The following is a 16,883-nucleotide window of genomic DNA, read 5'->3' on the forward strand; positions in this document are numbered from 1 at the left end:
ATCACGTATAAACATTTTGAAATGGTATAAGTTGTTTGTACTGAATAAATGTGGTTATAGAAAATAAAATATTTCAAGATTCGACAAAGATTCGACATTTACCAATATTATTGTTTTGGATGTACCTAGATCGACACAAATTCGACACATAGGAGAACACCTTAGTATAATTTTCTCTTGAAATTAAACAATTAGTTAATTTTGAACAACGATTTGGTCCAGTCAAAATAAAAATGTACAGCAACTTCATTAAGATTAAAGTACAACAAAGGTATTCTTTTTTTGAATTCAACAAATTCAATTTTGACCCTTTGGACCTCAATGCGGAAGTTTTAAAAATAACCCCAAAGAATCTAAAAACAGTACGTTGTAAATCAATGAATTAAAATTTTGTGGCCTTGAAAACGTGGCCCTAAACTGAAAGTCGTACTTGGTGAGATTCAATAACTCAAATAACCTGAAGAAATAATTTGGGCCAATATGTAATTTGGAAATCTGACATACACAGTTAGATCAAGTATACTAAGAATCCCTTTAGTACAAGTTTTCATGAAATCCAACATGGTTAATTGGATCCACTGAACTACATAAAAAAAAAATAAAATAAAAAAAAAAAAAAAACACGCCTCGCGTACAGGTGTACTCAACTCTTTGAATTACTATCATTTAGTTGGCAATTTATACAAAGATTCATAAAGTTTTAGATATTTCCCGCTTTTCACCCCTACTTTTCCGAAGTGACTATAGACTAATAGACTAAAATTCAATCACAACCTTCCTTTAGTGGTATGGAACAATATGATACAATTCAAATGATCAACCCACTTGCACACTAAAATTGTTTTTGGTCATATAAAACAAATGATGTTGTAGTATATATTTAAGAAGGATTCATATTCATGTTATTTCATTCTCTTACAAACCACTATAAGATTAGCAAACAACTTGTAACTTTTATGTGACTGATTGTTGTTAATTCAAGCATAACAATTTATGTTCTGAGATTGTTTAGTGTTACTGAAAAAAAAAAACAAAAACAAAAAAAAACTGATATTCAAAATATCAACTAGCTACAGGTGAATCTTCTATTCTCTTAATTTCTGGTGATCCTGGGTTACATGACCACTTATGTTGTGAAGCATTATAGGTATACCCTCCATTCTTCAAATTTAGGGCTGAATCAGTTGTGTTTACACTATCTAGATTGTATCTACCAACTATCATCTCACCACTCCAACTGAACTTGAATTAATTGAAAACACTATAAAACTGCAATTCCTCTTCATTTCACTTGTGCTGACATTTTTGAGCATTTCAGACCACCATATAAATAAAATACGTGACTGATGTTTGTAGGTTTTCACACATATTCATGAATTCCCCAAAAACAAGCACATCCACATTCTAGATATGACCACAATCATCATGATGAAAAAAGGTTTAAGAGGGCAAATATTGACCCTATAATATTAAATTTTCAAGCTTGACAGTTCTCTTATTTTGACCAAGGATAAGTATTTACTACAATTCTAGTTTTTGAAACAGTTACAAAAACTAGTATTCCATTGATTAGTCAGGGGCAACAACTCCTTCATTACTCTTATGACTAAATGAAAGAAAAACTGCCTGCATTTGACTTGTATTGCCAATTACACCTGAGTATCTTTTATGGAACGCCTAAACCGTCTGTACGTAAATGTATGTTGACATAATGTAATCATAAAACGACAGAATGTAAAGACAAAATTACAGAATGTAAAGACGAAATGACAGAATGTAAAGACGAAATGGCAGAATGTAAACACAAAACGACACAATGTAAAGATGTTCCTACATAACGTAAGTACAAAATGACCACACGTAATTATAAAACCACAGCAATTTAAAATTGACAACACGTAAACAAATGTGTATCTCATCAGGCAGTTTAGGCGTTCCATAATGTTTCATATAATTTCTTTACAAAACTTACCAAGAAATCTTCATTTTCTTCAAAAAGTCATCTAAATATTTTATAGGTATATAATGTAACAACAACTTGTATATGAACTCATATAAAGTTATTCCAACACCAGGGTTTCATAAAAAAAGACCTCAAGTTAAGAATTTCCATAAATACTCTAGTTACCTTTCATCTTCAGTAATGATCAATCTGATTAGTCGAAATTTTAGTTGAAGAAGGATTTACAGAAAATCTCAATTTTAGATTTTTTATTAAATGGGGCCAGCACTTGTCCTTCTCAGAACATTTTTACCGCACTGCCAGATTAAAATCCAGAGTTCTACTTTGAAAAGGGAACTTTTATCGTTAATGTATATGACAAGGTGTCTCATAATAGGGCTGACCAATGACACAGATAAAACAAGCATTCTGAGAGTATTGCATGGCAATACAAAGTCCCCTGGCATAAGAAATTAATGTTGAAGTTTTCATGCATAACTTGGTAAGGAGAAAAGCGTGAAAAAAAAAGTTTACAATTATTTTCTAAGGGCCATAACTCAGGAAAAAATTTACAGATTAAAATAAAATTTGAGCTGAATCTGAAACTTGTCAATGTTAACAATGTACCAAATATTAAGCATGACTAAAAAAGTACAGAAAACTGAGTTTTGAGTGCATGAAATAAGGGCCATAACTCAGGAAAATTTCAATGGACCATAACAAAATTTGATATTGTAACTTGTCATGGTAAAGCAATGTATCAAATATCAATTGTATATCTGCAAGCATGACATAAAAAAGTGTGGAAAACTCAATTATCACATGTATTCTCTAAATCAAAAGGCTGAACTCAGCAAAAAATCAATTGACCGGGACAAAATTTGAACTTGAACTGTAACTTGTCATGGTCAAGCAATGTACCAAATATTTATTGTATGTGGAAAACTGACTTGACAGACTGAGAAAAGGACTGATGGGCGGACAGATTGCACACCTAGTCCTGTCTTAGCAAAAGTCACTGGTAAGGGACTAAAAAATGTTAGCAGTAGATAAAAGGCAAAGTAATTATTACTGAGATTCTACTTTATTTAATGCCAGTACAAACATTTTATGTTCATGGCAGATCTATATCATTTTATACACAATTCATATTTACATGGTTTGTTTTTATAAAAAAAAATACAGCCATTCTATTGAGGTAACTATTCCAGTTCTTCCTGAAAACAAAATTAGTTAAAAGTCGTTTTAGTTACCTACAACAAAATATTCAAACTTCAAAGGGAGATAATTTGGCATGATCATTTGTACACTCACTTACTATTTAAGACCAAAAAAGGGATAAGAAATCAGAAAGCACAAGTCTTAACAAAAAGGATAGTGTTACCAAATGTAAATGTTACATTCTCAAATACTGAAAATCAAATAACGAATCATTCTTCAAAAATACACAACACAGAAATATAGTACATATATGTTTCAACCAATATCATTGTACTTGCATTTCATCTTTAAATTGAATCCATAAAAAAATAATGTGTTCACATCACATGATCATTCATCACCATTCTAATACGTATTAAATTTTGCTTGTAAAATAATAGTGCTAAACTTAGAGCATACTTAACAACGTTGAGCATTAATTAACCCCTAGTTGTAGTAAAATAAATGGGTTACTAAGCAGTTCACTGTACAACTTGGAAAATATTGTATCTTTCTAATATTATAAATTAAATCTGTATAGATTCAGTGTCTTGGACTGTCAGTTCACATATAACAATTCTATAATATAATGTATATGAGTACCAGATTTTATGTGGTCAACAAAGAAAGTAAAAATTTGCAAAATAGGAAGTCTGGACTTGTATATATAAGCGAACTTTGACTTTAAACAAAAGAAATCTTTGTAACATGTACCATTAACTATATAATAAGCCACCTAGTTAAACTTTACAAAAAGCAAATGCACTCATTTGCTTAATTCCACATTACAATAATTACGATATACTTAACAAATCATATTATTGGATTTCTCATATAATTGATTCATTCTGACTATACTGTTGATTTATGATTGTTCCATTTGATTTATATATTTTTCTTAATTCAAATGGGCAAAAAATGTTCAACAAAATTTAAATGAAGTAATGAAAAAAAGAGTAGTTTTGTAAACAAGAGGCTCCCAGGAGCCTGAATCCCTCACCTGGTTAAATGTTTGCCTTTTAAGGGCAATAACTCTAAGAAGGAGTTGTCAGACAATTTTGACTCTATTTGATTCATTGGACGCATTTGTAAGCCTTATAATAAGGATCATTTTAGCAACTGAAAGCTATTGGCTAAATCTAACAGATTAGGATATGTATGCAAAAATCTGCTGTCTGACCCCACTGTTCTGTTTTTGAAACGGCAGCCATGTTTTGTCAGTGATAAAAAATCCATCATGTTGTTAAGGATACCCTATAAAACAAAAATGCCAACATTTCTATGCAGGATACTCCAAGGAACATTCATACAAAGTTTGGTTCCAATTGGTCAAGTAGTTTCAGAGGAGAAGAGTTTTGAAAATGTGTTAACGACGACGGAAGCCAAGTGATGGCTAAATATTCTGATGAATTTCTTGTACTTTTTAATACCTTCATACCTTCATGTGTAAAGACTATAAATACAAAAGTTGTGACAAGATGAAAAGATAGTGGGGTTACATTCCACACTTCAGTGAAACCTGTATAAAATGAACCCAAAACAGACTGGGAACCAGTCTAAACCTAACACTGCCATATGTGGATCCACGGGCAAGGCTGGGGTTAGTGGGAAGGGGATGCAACAGCATGATCTTACGATTGAAAAGTTACCATGGTAGGTTGATTAGTTAGACAAAACTGAATATTACTGGATTGGCATCCCCTTTAGGCCACATGCCCCCTTTTTTAAAAATTTATTTTGGATACTTCACGGATTGCCTGAAGTAATGTTACATTATTTTCAAAGCATCGAACAAAATACCCAGTCTGGCAGAGTTTCAATTCAGACAGGTTTCAGTGTAATGTGTTAGCACTACCTATACATATAAGTGACTAGTTGATCAACATTTATCACAGTGACAACACAACCATGTAAACATAAGTATAAATACAACATTCAAAATTCTTATTTACAATTCATGTATTATTTTACAAACCTAAACATATTTTCAAATTATACAAATTTCAACCATAACAAATAGTTTTGTGAAGGTCTGTTCAGTATAAAAATTTGAATCTCGTGTGGATTATATATTATTTTTCAACACAAAATGACAGAACAATGCTGTCCATGTACACCTGAATAGGTGGTCAAAAACATTTAAAAAAAAAAAAATCACTCAAATGACAACAATTATATTTTCCTCCTTCCAAACTTGTTTGAACTAATAAAAAAACAGATATATTAAAACTTACAAGTACAACAGTTATCAGAGTTTTGTTCCAACTAAGTCTGGCAAAGACAAAACTGAAGTATTAGCATTGCTAGCCTTCACAGAAAAAAATTATAAAGGTATCAGTGATCTATTGAATGTTCCCTGTTTTATAAATATGGATAATTCACATGTAAAATTAAATGTGTACTTTCACTCTTGGACTTTCTCCAACCAAAATGTCACAACAATGTATCTCAAGTGATGTTAACTTTATTTGATATTATTGAAAATATATGAATTGTCAATCTGATGATGACAAAATTTTAAAATAAATTCACAAAAAAAAAAAAAAAAAAAAAAATATTGTGACAATCTATATAATTAATTAGATTGTTTTACTCAAGGTCAAATTTTGGACATTCACTCATTCCAATATATTTTCCTATAAATATTTCATAATAAAATCCACAGCTCTTACCAAATTATTGAATTTTTAAATCAATTAAGAATACCAATAGTAAACATCTAATCCCAATCCTATGCTTTTGTCAAAATTCATAGAAATTGTATTTTCAGTCTTGCCTACTTTGAAACTAAGAAACTTCTGAGTTCAACAATACTCAGACATCTGAGGAATGAACTTGATAGGAAGAACAAGAAGAACTTAAATTCATGATTTAAATAAATACTGATTAAGATTTTTGTACTTCCAACTTTCTGACTAAAAGTCAATTTTTTAAAAACAAAAAATAATTAAAAATCCCATTCTACTCAGTTAGTAAACAGACAGTGAAGTAGGAGGTAATGATTCACTGATACATCAATATCTCTTCAGTTACATTCCAGAAGTCAATACCAAAACTATTTTTGAAATTCCGATCTGATTCTTCAACTAGCAAAACTGGAAGTCAAAAATGGGAGTAATAACTGCTAGAAATTTTGTCTTTCAATTTGAAAAAGTTTAAAACCGCTGTGTGAAAGCACTTTAAATTAGCTGAAACTGTAAGGGATAAAGGCAATTCATTACCTACATATGTGTAAACCTGGGTCAATTTTTATGATCAATGAAATTTAATTGAAACAGAACAAATGTGCCCTATCTGCAAAAATCGCAATATGAATCAGACCATCAGTCAAGAATTGTGATATGTGTCAGATTGTGACAGAGTTGAATCGTTACACCCCCACAGTAAAGCATGGTTGTAATGTACTAACTATCCTTGTGTGACTATATGAACTCATAACAATCAGTATAGTGAAGAAAAAACACTGACAATATACACATATAATATGGCACAAAAATCAATGAAAATCTCAGCTGTTAAGACATCACACTGAGTTTATAGATAGTAAAAAAGGATATATACTGTCATAACTTGTATCAAAGGTTAAAAGATACATGAATAGCTCTTTGATCATTGATTTAGGAAATTAATGCATTCATTCAAACATACAATTCAAATTATGTTCATACAAAAAAATTACAATTTTGGAATTAAATGATTCACTTGTCTTAATGTAAAGACTAAAGGTAACAATGTATGAATGATTGTAACTATATATGTTGTGATGAAACCATATGTAAGCAATATAGGAAAGAGACAAGATCTCCTCAACTGATTTTGTTGGTAGATAAATATTATAGACATTTGACATTTTCCTTTAATTTTAAAGGCTTAAAGGAAGGTTTTAATGAAGCAAATACCAAAATATGATTTCAGAGTTCAAAAAAAAAAAAAAACAATTGTAAATAACAGTCAGAAATATAAATACATAATGTTCACAAAAGTCAATCTTTGTACAGTAGTTTTACAAAATCTATGAAAGAATATTACAAACTTAAAATGAAACAAAGATCTGACAAACTGATGGAGATCATCAAGAGATATATTTTACTTTATCTAATCAAATGAGTAAATTTAATAGTATTTAAGAACTAGAGGCTCCAAGAGTCCTGCATTGCTCACCTGGATATAGCCTGAGTTGCATGAAAAGTAATTAGCTTTACATTTATATAAATATATATATATATATATATATATATATATATATATATACTGGAGTTTGTCATGATCGAGCTGTCTCTATACTTTTTGTACATAGTACAGTTAGTTATTGAATTCTTAGTTGTTTGTTTAGTAATAATTATGAAACTTTTATTTATTTTGTTTTTAAGAATACTGGTTTTAATTCTGAAGATCTCAAATTTGAAAGATTTTATCGATCTAATAGGACTTGTACTCCCTTAAACAATGAGGCAAGTGTTACATTAAAGTCAATTGACAAAGATGAAATTTCTAGTCATAGTTTAGAATATAAAATAAAAAAAAAAAAAAAAAATGGAATATGTTAAAAGTATATTAAGACAATAGACAACATTTAAGCAGCATGTAAACAATCCAAATATCTCCACAAAATACTCCTGAACTAATGTAATGCTTAATGAAAATGTAAAAAGTTTACAGACAGATGACAGATGCAGTGATGGCATTAGTTCACTAGGACATTAAACGAAAGGTAATAATATACAAACAATATTCAAATCACTATGTAACTTGGATATCCTGATTAAAACAAGTATAAATTACAGAAAAAAATAAGCACTGACTAATTGCTACAAAAATTGCACCATTCTGTTCTCAAATATGAGAGAAAAACTGTAAATATTCAAAACCCATACAACTTTAAGATAAGAAATTTCAACCAAAATAGTCAACATAAGGAATTCTTTGTTTAGATTACAGATGTTGACTAAGCCCTTATCTAAGAATCAACTCTTGCCTAATGGTAAACAAGAATAATAATGAACAAGTAAAATAAAGGAATTATCATAATACTGGTAAATAGCTTCAAATGCCAAATTTTATCCTTATTTAGTAAATAGACATTAGAGAACATTAAATATCTAATTATTCAATTTCCTTAAAAAACATTGTAAGGCCACATCAAGTTAATTTGTAGATCCTCATCTACCACGAGTGGGAGGATTTCAATTTTTATTTTTCCCAGATTTGTAAAATCTAATTTCCGCTGACGAATTTGTTAAAGAAATCTGGGAAATGTTGACTTTCGGTTATGTTTGTTCCATACCAAGGCTTCATTTCTTTAATTTCCCTTATAATTTGACTAACAACAAAAAACCATCGTGAGATCTGCCGGAAAATATCAAGATATTCTGTTAACATACACTATGTTACTAGTTTTTTGAATGGAAGTCTAAAATATTGTGTATAAGTAGAATCATGATTGATATGGACATAAATGAAATCTGGAAATTTGAACCACCATAAAAAAAAAAAAAAAAAAAAATTGAGGCGGGCAGGGACGAGAATCTACAAATTAACTTGATGTGGCCTAATATAGGAAGAATATTGACTAAGTCAAACAGGACCCTGACCCAATGGTTGGTCCAATTAGGAACATCTTTGCATTTTACTTCATTTTACTTATCTACTTTACAAAATTTTTAGTTGACTACAGTACTTTAAGTTGACTATAGTACTATGCATTATTTTTGAATTTTTGTACTCTTAAAATCTGTGATATTTCATCAAAAATAAAGTTTTACAAAAATACTAATTGAAATTCTTCTAAAACTAAATATAGTACATGTAATATATCCATAAAAAATGGTTTATAGCTTGTATAAATTTTGAGGTTATGACAAAAAAATTACTGACAATGAGGTGGACAAAGTGAAAACTTAAGGACTGCACCATCCATCATATAGGACCCTTATAATTACGAAATAGCAATAATTCACCTAATACTTGTATCATTCCTTAGCCAAGCAGTCAGTTTATGTCATGCATATCAATGTAACCTGATTTGAATTCGCAACCTTAAATACAACATGCTCTTTTCTAACACGTACAAACAATAACAGTTACAAACTTAACTAAAACAACTGTACAAAAATCTCCATTCCCTGCAATTTCACCCATTTCTAACTCTCTCCTCATTCTTTCAAGAGCTTTTCCATTTTCCACTAGACTGTTCCATGCTTTGCTAGCTAATACTACAGCTTTTCCGACAGTTCATTGGTGGAGAATCACTGGGATTGAGATACTTGGGTTTCTTGTTTTTGTCTCTATGTATGAAACTCAACATACGAGCACGAGTTTTGTTTGTCAATGCATACGACTTGAGGTGAGATTTGAGAGTCTGTGGCAAGGGTAGGTGATCAATGCCATAAATGGTAGTACTAGAAACAATGGTATGGCAAGATAGTTCCTGTAAACTCAGCACTGAAAGAAAGAAATAAAATATAATTAATACTAACAATACTTACTGTAAACCCAAATACAATAATGAACATGAATATCTACTATCTATATTTTACAAGGAATCATTTTCTTCTCTCATTTATTATCATTTAATTTTCTTTTTCTTGGACAATCATTTTCTTCTCACATTTTTGTCATTTTTCTATTCTTAGACACATCTGTTCAACGAGGGTACCAGCAATTTAATGTACCATTTGCAACCATTTGATTATTATGAAAGCGGTCTTAAACCTCAATTAACAGGTATATACCAATAAAGATTAAGTTGACTCTAAGTCGTTCATCCAATTATTGGTTTTAGTTGGTATATCTTACATTTCTTTCATCTCAGATTTTTTATTTGGTCCTTGTCTCCTGATATTCTATGGCTATTAAATGGGTCAGTTTTAATTATAGTATGTACTAGTGGTTCAAATTAGGTGCGATCTATTAAAGGTCCAAGTCCAACCACTAATGAAAGTTAATTTGGACTCCTTTCCACACCACATACTATTTATTACCTTTATTATGGCCCCACGATCTACTGACACCATTTCTTTTAAGAGCAAGTCTAGACAATTCGGCATATGACTCAGTCACATTAAAGTCACATAGTGGACTGACTTCAAAGAATGCCATGTCATTTCTCAAGGCATAAGCCTCGGCAGCAGCCTCACTAACTTGTCTCTTATAAGCTAGGTGAAGCCTGTTACCAACTAATATTTTTGGTACTCCAGGAGCATGCTAAAAAATAAACACATGTTTAATCAAAATAATAGAAGAATAGAAATGTTCTTACATGCATATTTAGATTATTGTTGAAGTACTGACTATGCTTTGTTTCCTACATACAATAGGGTCAAGTCAAACACATGTGTTCTACAATGTAAACTTCCTGTACACATACAAGCAAAAAACACATGTAGAACACATATGTATGATCTCATATGAAGCTATGACTGTAAACATGGCACCTATCAGCAGCATAATGTGGAGTAGTAATATATAATTATGCAAATCATATGCAAATGTAAAGTACTGAAATTATGAGTGCAAGAAGTTGCTAACAGTATTAGTGACTTAATAAATATACACAACACACATTTTTTAACAAAAGTATATGATCATGACTTTAATTGAACTTTAAAATATGTCTGACCTCATTAACTTCCTTGATCCAGCGATCTATTCCATCAAAAGACCATTTGTTTGTTATATCATACACCAACAAAATGCCCTAAAAATAAATCATATTTAGAAAGTTTACATACATTGTAGAATAGCATTTTAATTACTACGACTACATTAAATAAAATTCTAATGTTATATACATGTATAGCTGGCTCTTTAAACTTATTTTTCAATGTCTTTGCCAAATATAAATAGACGGGCACTGTACTCAGCCCTCAAAGACCATTCCCCTCTAAATGATAGTGCCATACATACATGTACTAGGGGTATAAAAACAATTTGACAAATTTGATATATAATTAAAAATAAATATTTACCTGTGCACCTCTTGAATATGACCTAAATATTGTACAGAATCTTCCTTGACCTGAGGTATCCCTGCAAATATAAATTTGTAATTAAAATTAAAAATATGAGCTTCAGAAAGAAACAAGACTGACATGAAAAACACAAAATGTACTGTAAACTGACATACATTTGTACATGTATGCTCCAAATAAATCAGCTTGCCAGAAAAGAGTGGTAAGACTGATTCCTGAACAGTTTGGACAAGAATGAACAATATATTCAAGCTTGATACAATTACATCACTACATTTAAATTATACAAATGCAATTGAATAATAAAACAAGGAACAATGGTACATGTATAGGCTTTCAGCACAGAAAAGAGTTTGAAAATCTGAAATTTACCTATTCTGGATAAATATTTCTCCCAATCTAAGCCAGTAATTAAAAATGCACTTGACTTTTGAACCATCTGGTGGTGATTAAATTTATGTGAGAGTTTTCCCACCATTTTACGTTTTCCAAGCTTTCCACAGATTTTATGGGAGAAACCAATTCTCCTCCAGCTAATTCTTGACTTAAATTATTTCTCTCTAGAGTAATATTAAGACTTTGCTTAATACCGGTAACGCTTGCATGTTGAAAATCTTAATTTTACCCTCTGGAGTGGAGAAATAATTAAAACTACTTATTACTGGAAGCGAATCTAATCTGGAAAGTGTAATATTCAGCTTAATCAAATGACCCTAAAAATGCATTTTCTGTTGAAATCAAAGAAAATTATACTTTTGTAATTAAGTTAAATGCAAATCAAAGAACTCCAAAAAGTACCTCAATTATATGTACATGTAGAACCAACTTGAAAATCTACATGCATATTATAGTGTTAAATTGTAAATAGTCCTATCTAAACATTACAGAATAAACCATACTTGTACAATATCTTTTCATTAGGCTTGAGATTTGTTCACCTCAAACTAATGAACATTTTGTATACCCAAGACTTTACATGTAGTTCAATTTGGCCAACAAATAAGCAAAAAAAAAAAATAGAACATATAATCATTTGGTACTCTTTTGAAATGGTTCCAATTTTCCTTGTTTGAAGATAGATAACTTTTACATATTCCATGAAAAACCAGAGTCAATAGATGGGGATATCATTATTCCACTATAGATACTGTATACACAACCAAAAGTAAAGTAAATATTGTTTTGCACTGCAGTTATGTAAAAATCTTACCACAATTGAAGTTTCACTCTCTTTCCATCAAGAAGTATGGTAGTAGTTTTATAATCAATTCCTGAAATATGACAAATTTAAAGTAAAAATATTAAATTTAAGCAGTGATTATTCCAGAAAATTGCAAAAGTAAACAGTGATTTTTCTAGCATAAATTTGTCTTTTTTGTCATTGATAAAAGTCTGTTCAAAATGATGAAAATTATCCAGTCTCATTTTGTCACCTGAAATCTTTGAAAGTACAAAAAACATTTAGAGCTGTAAGCCCAACATTGGTTCAAGAGGGGGAAGCATTAATTTTCTTACCCCAAGCTAATTACAACACTCAACAGGTGTCATCAATCACCAAATTACACTAATCAGGCATGTGAAGTAAATGTTGATCGTTTGCATGATCTTGAAAGTATTATTTATTGCGATCATAGAAGTCCTCAAGGACCAATACTAAATATAACAGTGAAATAATGAAGTACATTTGTCATTAACTCTGTCTTGATCCCAATAACACACTTGAAATTGTGCTAAAAATAGAATCTCATGAGGCATTGTAGGGGAAATATTTATTTGAAAATATTTATATCTGTTCAATGCATGTACATGATTGCAGTACTGGTGCATGTATCTATATCTACACTGTGCTAAATGTATTTTTGTGTTTCAACAATGGGTGGCCATGCAGAAAACAGCATTTTTCCAATATTAAAGACATTTAAAATTATATCAAGGATGTTCAGATTATATGGTCCTTCATTAAGTATAAAAGTGTAAGATGATTTCTATTTTTGATGAATTTGAAAGGCTGAGGAGTTTCTGTTTTAATTAAATCTCAGGTATGCTATTTGGATCATTTAGAAAACATGGTTGCATAATAGTGAAAACAAATAATGTGCTTTATTCATATGCACTGTACATTTAAGTTTTATTAAATGTCTTGACACAGTGCTGTAAATAACAGATGATACTAAAATACAAATGTATCTTTTGTCAGATCAAGGTTTTTTCTACCTTCAATTAACTGCAACTAATTCGTCTGTCTGTAGAATGGAAGTCATATTTTATTGATGAATTGGCAAAAAAAAAAATTTGAGATCAGGCAAAGAAACTTGTCTATTTTTCAATTTAATATGACTTTTTTACGGCAGCCAAATTACTATAACTATTTCGGAACTTCTTTTTAATCTTTATCTTTGTTTTTTTATAGTTGTAAAATAAAAGATACATGAAGTAAAAACAACATTGTTAGATTTCATAGTACAGTAAATTATTTTATATGCAAGTTTGTTCCCAAATGATAAAAAATTCCCAATCTCAGGGACAAGGGCCTTATTTGAAAAAAGATAGAAAAAGCCTTGCAGATGCAAATACTACTTTAAAAAATATACCATTAAAATGGTCCTCATTTTCTCACGTGAAAGTGATTAAAGCTTTTAAAATCCTGAAAAAAACCATGAGTAAACAAGGTCATTTTCAGAAAAAAGGGGGGCAATATGGCAGTATGATAGGGGTCTATGTTTGATTACAAGCGAGAATCAAGCAACAAATAAGTTAATTTCAGGTTCATATACACTTCAGTTTCATTTTTAGCTGAGAAGTATACACCTCAAATGAATAAAAAAATTAAAGTTGATGTTGTTAACTTACACTACTGTCAACCAAAATTTTAACTTCTCCACTCTTCACAGTGGAGTCACTCATGTCCTCCGCTGTGACTCCACCAAAGTAAAAACCTAGATAAAATTGCTTCATTTCAACAGTTTTCAATATTTATTTCTGTCAATTACTTAGATGTTATTAAACTGCTAGAACCATTAAATATACTTTTGTCTAAAGGCAGGAGAAGTTAATTACAGACAATTTCTGAAATGGTCACTCCACTGTGGAGAGTGGAGAAATTAAAATTTGTGTTGACAGTAGTGTATTAAGACATTCTGCTAATTGATATTGTCATTCATTTTGATGTTGTTGAGCTCCATTTAAAATCTTTCTGTTTTAATCAGGATCATATCCCACCTGGGCTCATGGACATTCAGTTTTTTGTGCACCATACATAAAATATCCATGTCAATAGAGACTAGTGATAATTTGCTATGGTTTATTTTTATAATTTACCTTCATCATATAATACAATTATCAACCTGCTGAAGAAAAAATACCATGTGTGGTCATCAACTTAAGAAATGTCATTTAGAAAATTTTACAAAAAAAAAAAGTACATAGTACACTACATTTGTATTTGCAAGTTTAATTTATTTTTGGTCATTTATAATAAAGTCTCATCATTTAAAAGAACATAAAACACTAATAGATTGGGAAAGTCCTATCACTGATTGGATTTAATTGATATAAATATACTATAACAGTGTTAAAAACTTAATTTTTGGTCAACATAGACCCATCATAAATTTATGTAGACCGCACTGTACATTTCAAAGCGACTTGAGCCGATTTCAACATAGACTTGCTTGATTTTACATAGACTAAATCTATAGGTCTGCTGCTCATTTTTTTCACTGCTATAAACATGTTTAAAGTAAAAAGTTTATAAACAAAGTCAACAAAGAACAACAAAGAAATATGAGTATATTCTTAAGACTATCGATCCATTGACTGGGCATAACATATTTGAGTGCCAAATTTAACTTATTCACTTAAAAAAATTGTACATGCCACCATCAAGGAGTATCACTTTGAACTCACAATGTTCTTCGATATCTATCTAGATCTAGTGACAAACCAATTAGATTAAAATATTAAAAGTTGCATGCATTTGTCATGAAGTCGAGGGTTTGATCCTTAAAGGTCACCTTTGGTGCAAGGTGTACATGTACATAAAAATATATCCTAATATAAGTGAATTATTCTCTCCAGACACACAGTGTAAGATTTGTACTAGTCTATCATAAGCACTTTGCTCTTAAATGTATAGAAATGTGACTAAAAAAGTCGTTGTTTCAAAATTTTTGTCAAAGCAAAATGCTTCATGGCTATCTATTGAAGTTTTGAAACATTGTTTACATGTACAACAATGCATACATAGACAACGCAAACAAAATGTATATCCGAACAATATAAATCATACTAGAAGGTAATTACATGTAGAACAGTATAACAGGGCTGAGAAAAATGAACGGGGGTATTAATGGTATGTATGCTTTGTTAGGATCATTTTAAGTTTTACTTCTCATATTTTATTACATGTATGTTATTTGATATTAAGACATTTTTCAAAAGAGCTACATGTACTTCAGGTTGAAGAGATCATGACAAAACGGTATCGGGTCCGTTCACCCTAATTACATGTTCGCTCTAGGTCCGTTCGCTCTATTTTATTTAATATAAGGTATAATTTTAATATTCTTACTCTTGTTCTATATGAACATAATTTTTTGAAAATTTTATTTATTATAATGTTAATTTGCTTCATCAAATTTGTTTTTATAAGCAACACAGTCTAAATTGCTTTTGATTGTAATCAATTGTTGATCAGGTATAATTATTATATCTTTGATCTTACAGATTGTCTATTAATTGTCTTTGGTGGATTAATTATGCTAACAATCAGCTTGGATATGGGCAAACAATGCATGTATGAACTGGAAGACATTAAAGGAAATTAACAAGAATAATATAGTGTTTAAACAATCAGGAAAATAATACAACAAGCCTTCTTGTTTAGATAACATTGATTCTGTAAGGAAGAACAACCAGATGAGATCCTAGATGACCATGTCATCCATTACAAGGTGTTGACGAAGGGTAGTAAACGTGGTTGGTGTCTACTTGTTGCCAGAAATGGGTAAACATTTGGAGTAAAGGTATGTATCTTTTATTAATCCCAAGAGCTACCAATTTTATTACATATAAGTCTGACTAAAGTTTAATAATAGATTTTATTATATTTCTTATGAACTTGGCTTATAACAAATAAAATTAAGATAAATTTAAATAACATATTAGTTTCTTCATAGATGAACTTAAAAAAAATTCTCACAGACCTATGGCTATGTAGACTGTTTGAGTTTGACCGATTGCATAACAAGTATTTGAAATATCCATTACTGGATGAAAACATTCTAAATCAAACTCAGCAAATGTGGTAAATGATACTAAGTCTACTCCAGTGATAATAATCCCAGGGTTGTTTTCTTATTTGGCAGTCGGCAAAAAGGGATTACAGTGATAGGGGAAGTTTCACTTTGTCTTTTGGCCTTCCTCATATAATACCTACCACATGTTGAGATCCCATAAGGAGATTCTGTAGCACCATCATCTAATCCCGTAATCAATTCTTCCTTTCCAACATCACTATCTCCAACCAGCAGAAATTTTAGTAAATAATCGTATGTTTTGGATGATGGAGAAACTAGCCCAGTAACTGATCTGTTCAGACTATTACTAGGCGAATTTTCCGGTGAGGACATTGTTAAATCTGGGGCATAACATTTTAAATGGTTCTGTCCATAAGGTCGTTTTGACAGCCAGCCTTTGTGTTGACAAATGTCACTTCAACAGTAAGAAAACTCTGGGAAATGTAAACACTTATGCAGCATCCATTTTGACCG

The 16,883-nt window shown here is 30.5% G+C and overlaps 1 protein-coding gene across 1 annotated transcript; it reads right to left on the minus strand.

Moving 5' to 3' along the window:
- Nucleotides 1–3,007: 3,007 nt before the first annotated feature.
- LOC148619641 (ras-related protein Rab-40B-like) lies at nt 3,008–16,875 on the minus strand. The gene is made up of 6 exons (XM_088579799.1): nt 16,550–16,875; nt 12,323–12,383; nt 11,110–11,170; nt 10,761–10,838; nt 10,123–10,345; nt 3,008–9,583 (listed from the first exon to the last, which is right to left on the minus strand). Exons 1-6 carry the CDS (start codon nt 16,740–16,742, stop codon nt 9,345–9,347), a joined length of 855 nt encoding a protein of 284 aa, XP_088435925.1. The 5' UTR covers nt 16,743–16,875; the 3' UTR covers nt 3,008–9,344.
- Nucleotides 16,876–16,883: the final 8 nt, after the last annotated feature.

The sequence above is a fragment of the Perna viridis genome, chromosome 4, assembly GCF_037379345.1.
Source record: "Perna viridis isolate PV_CMFRI_1.1 ecotype Kerala chromosome 4, ASM3737934v1, whole genome shotgun sequence".
In the NCBI taxonomy this organism is placed as follows: Eukaryota; Metazoa; Mollusca; class Bivalvia; order Mytilida; family Mytilidae; genus Perna; species Perna viridis.

Coding starts and splice junctions, on each gene's coding strand:
- LOC148619641 (XM_088579799.1), bottom strand. CDS start 16,742: ATGTCCTCACCGGAAAATTCGCCTAGTAATAGTCTGAACAGATCAGTT. Junction 11,171..12,322: donor AGAGTGAAACTTCAATTGTG/GTAAGATTTTTA, acceptor TTATATTTGCAG/GGATACCTCAGGTCAAGGAA. Junction 10,839..11,109: donor CATATTCAAGAGGTGCACAG/GTAAATATTTAT, acceptor ATTTATTTTTAG/GGCATTTTGTTGGTGTATGA.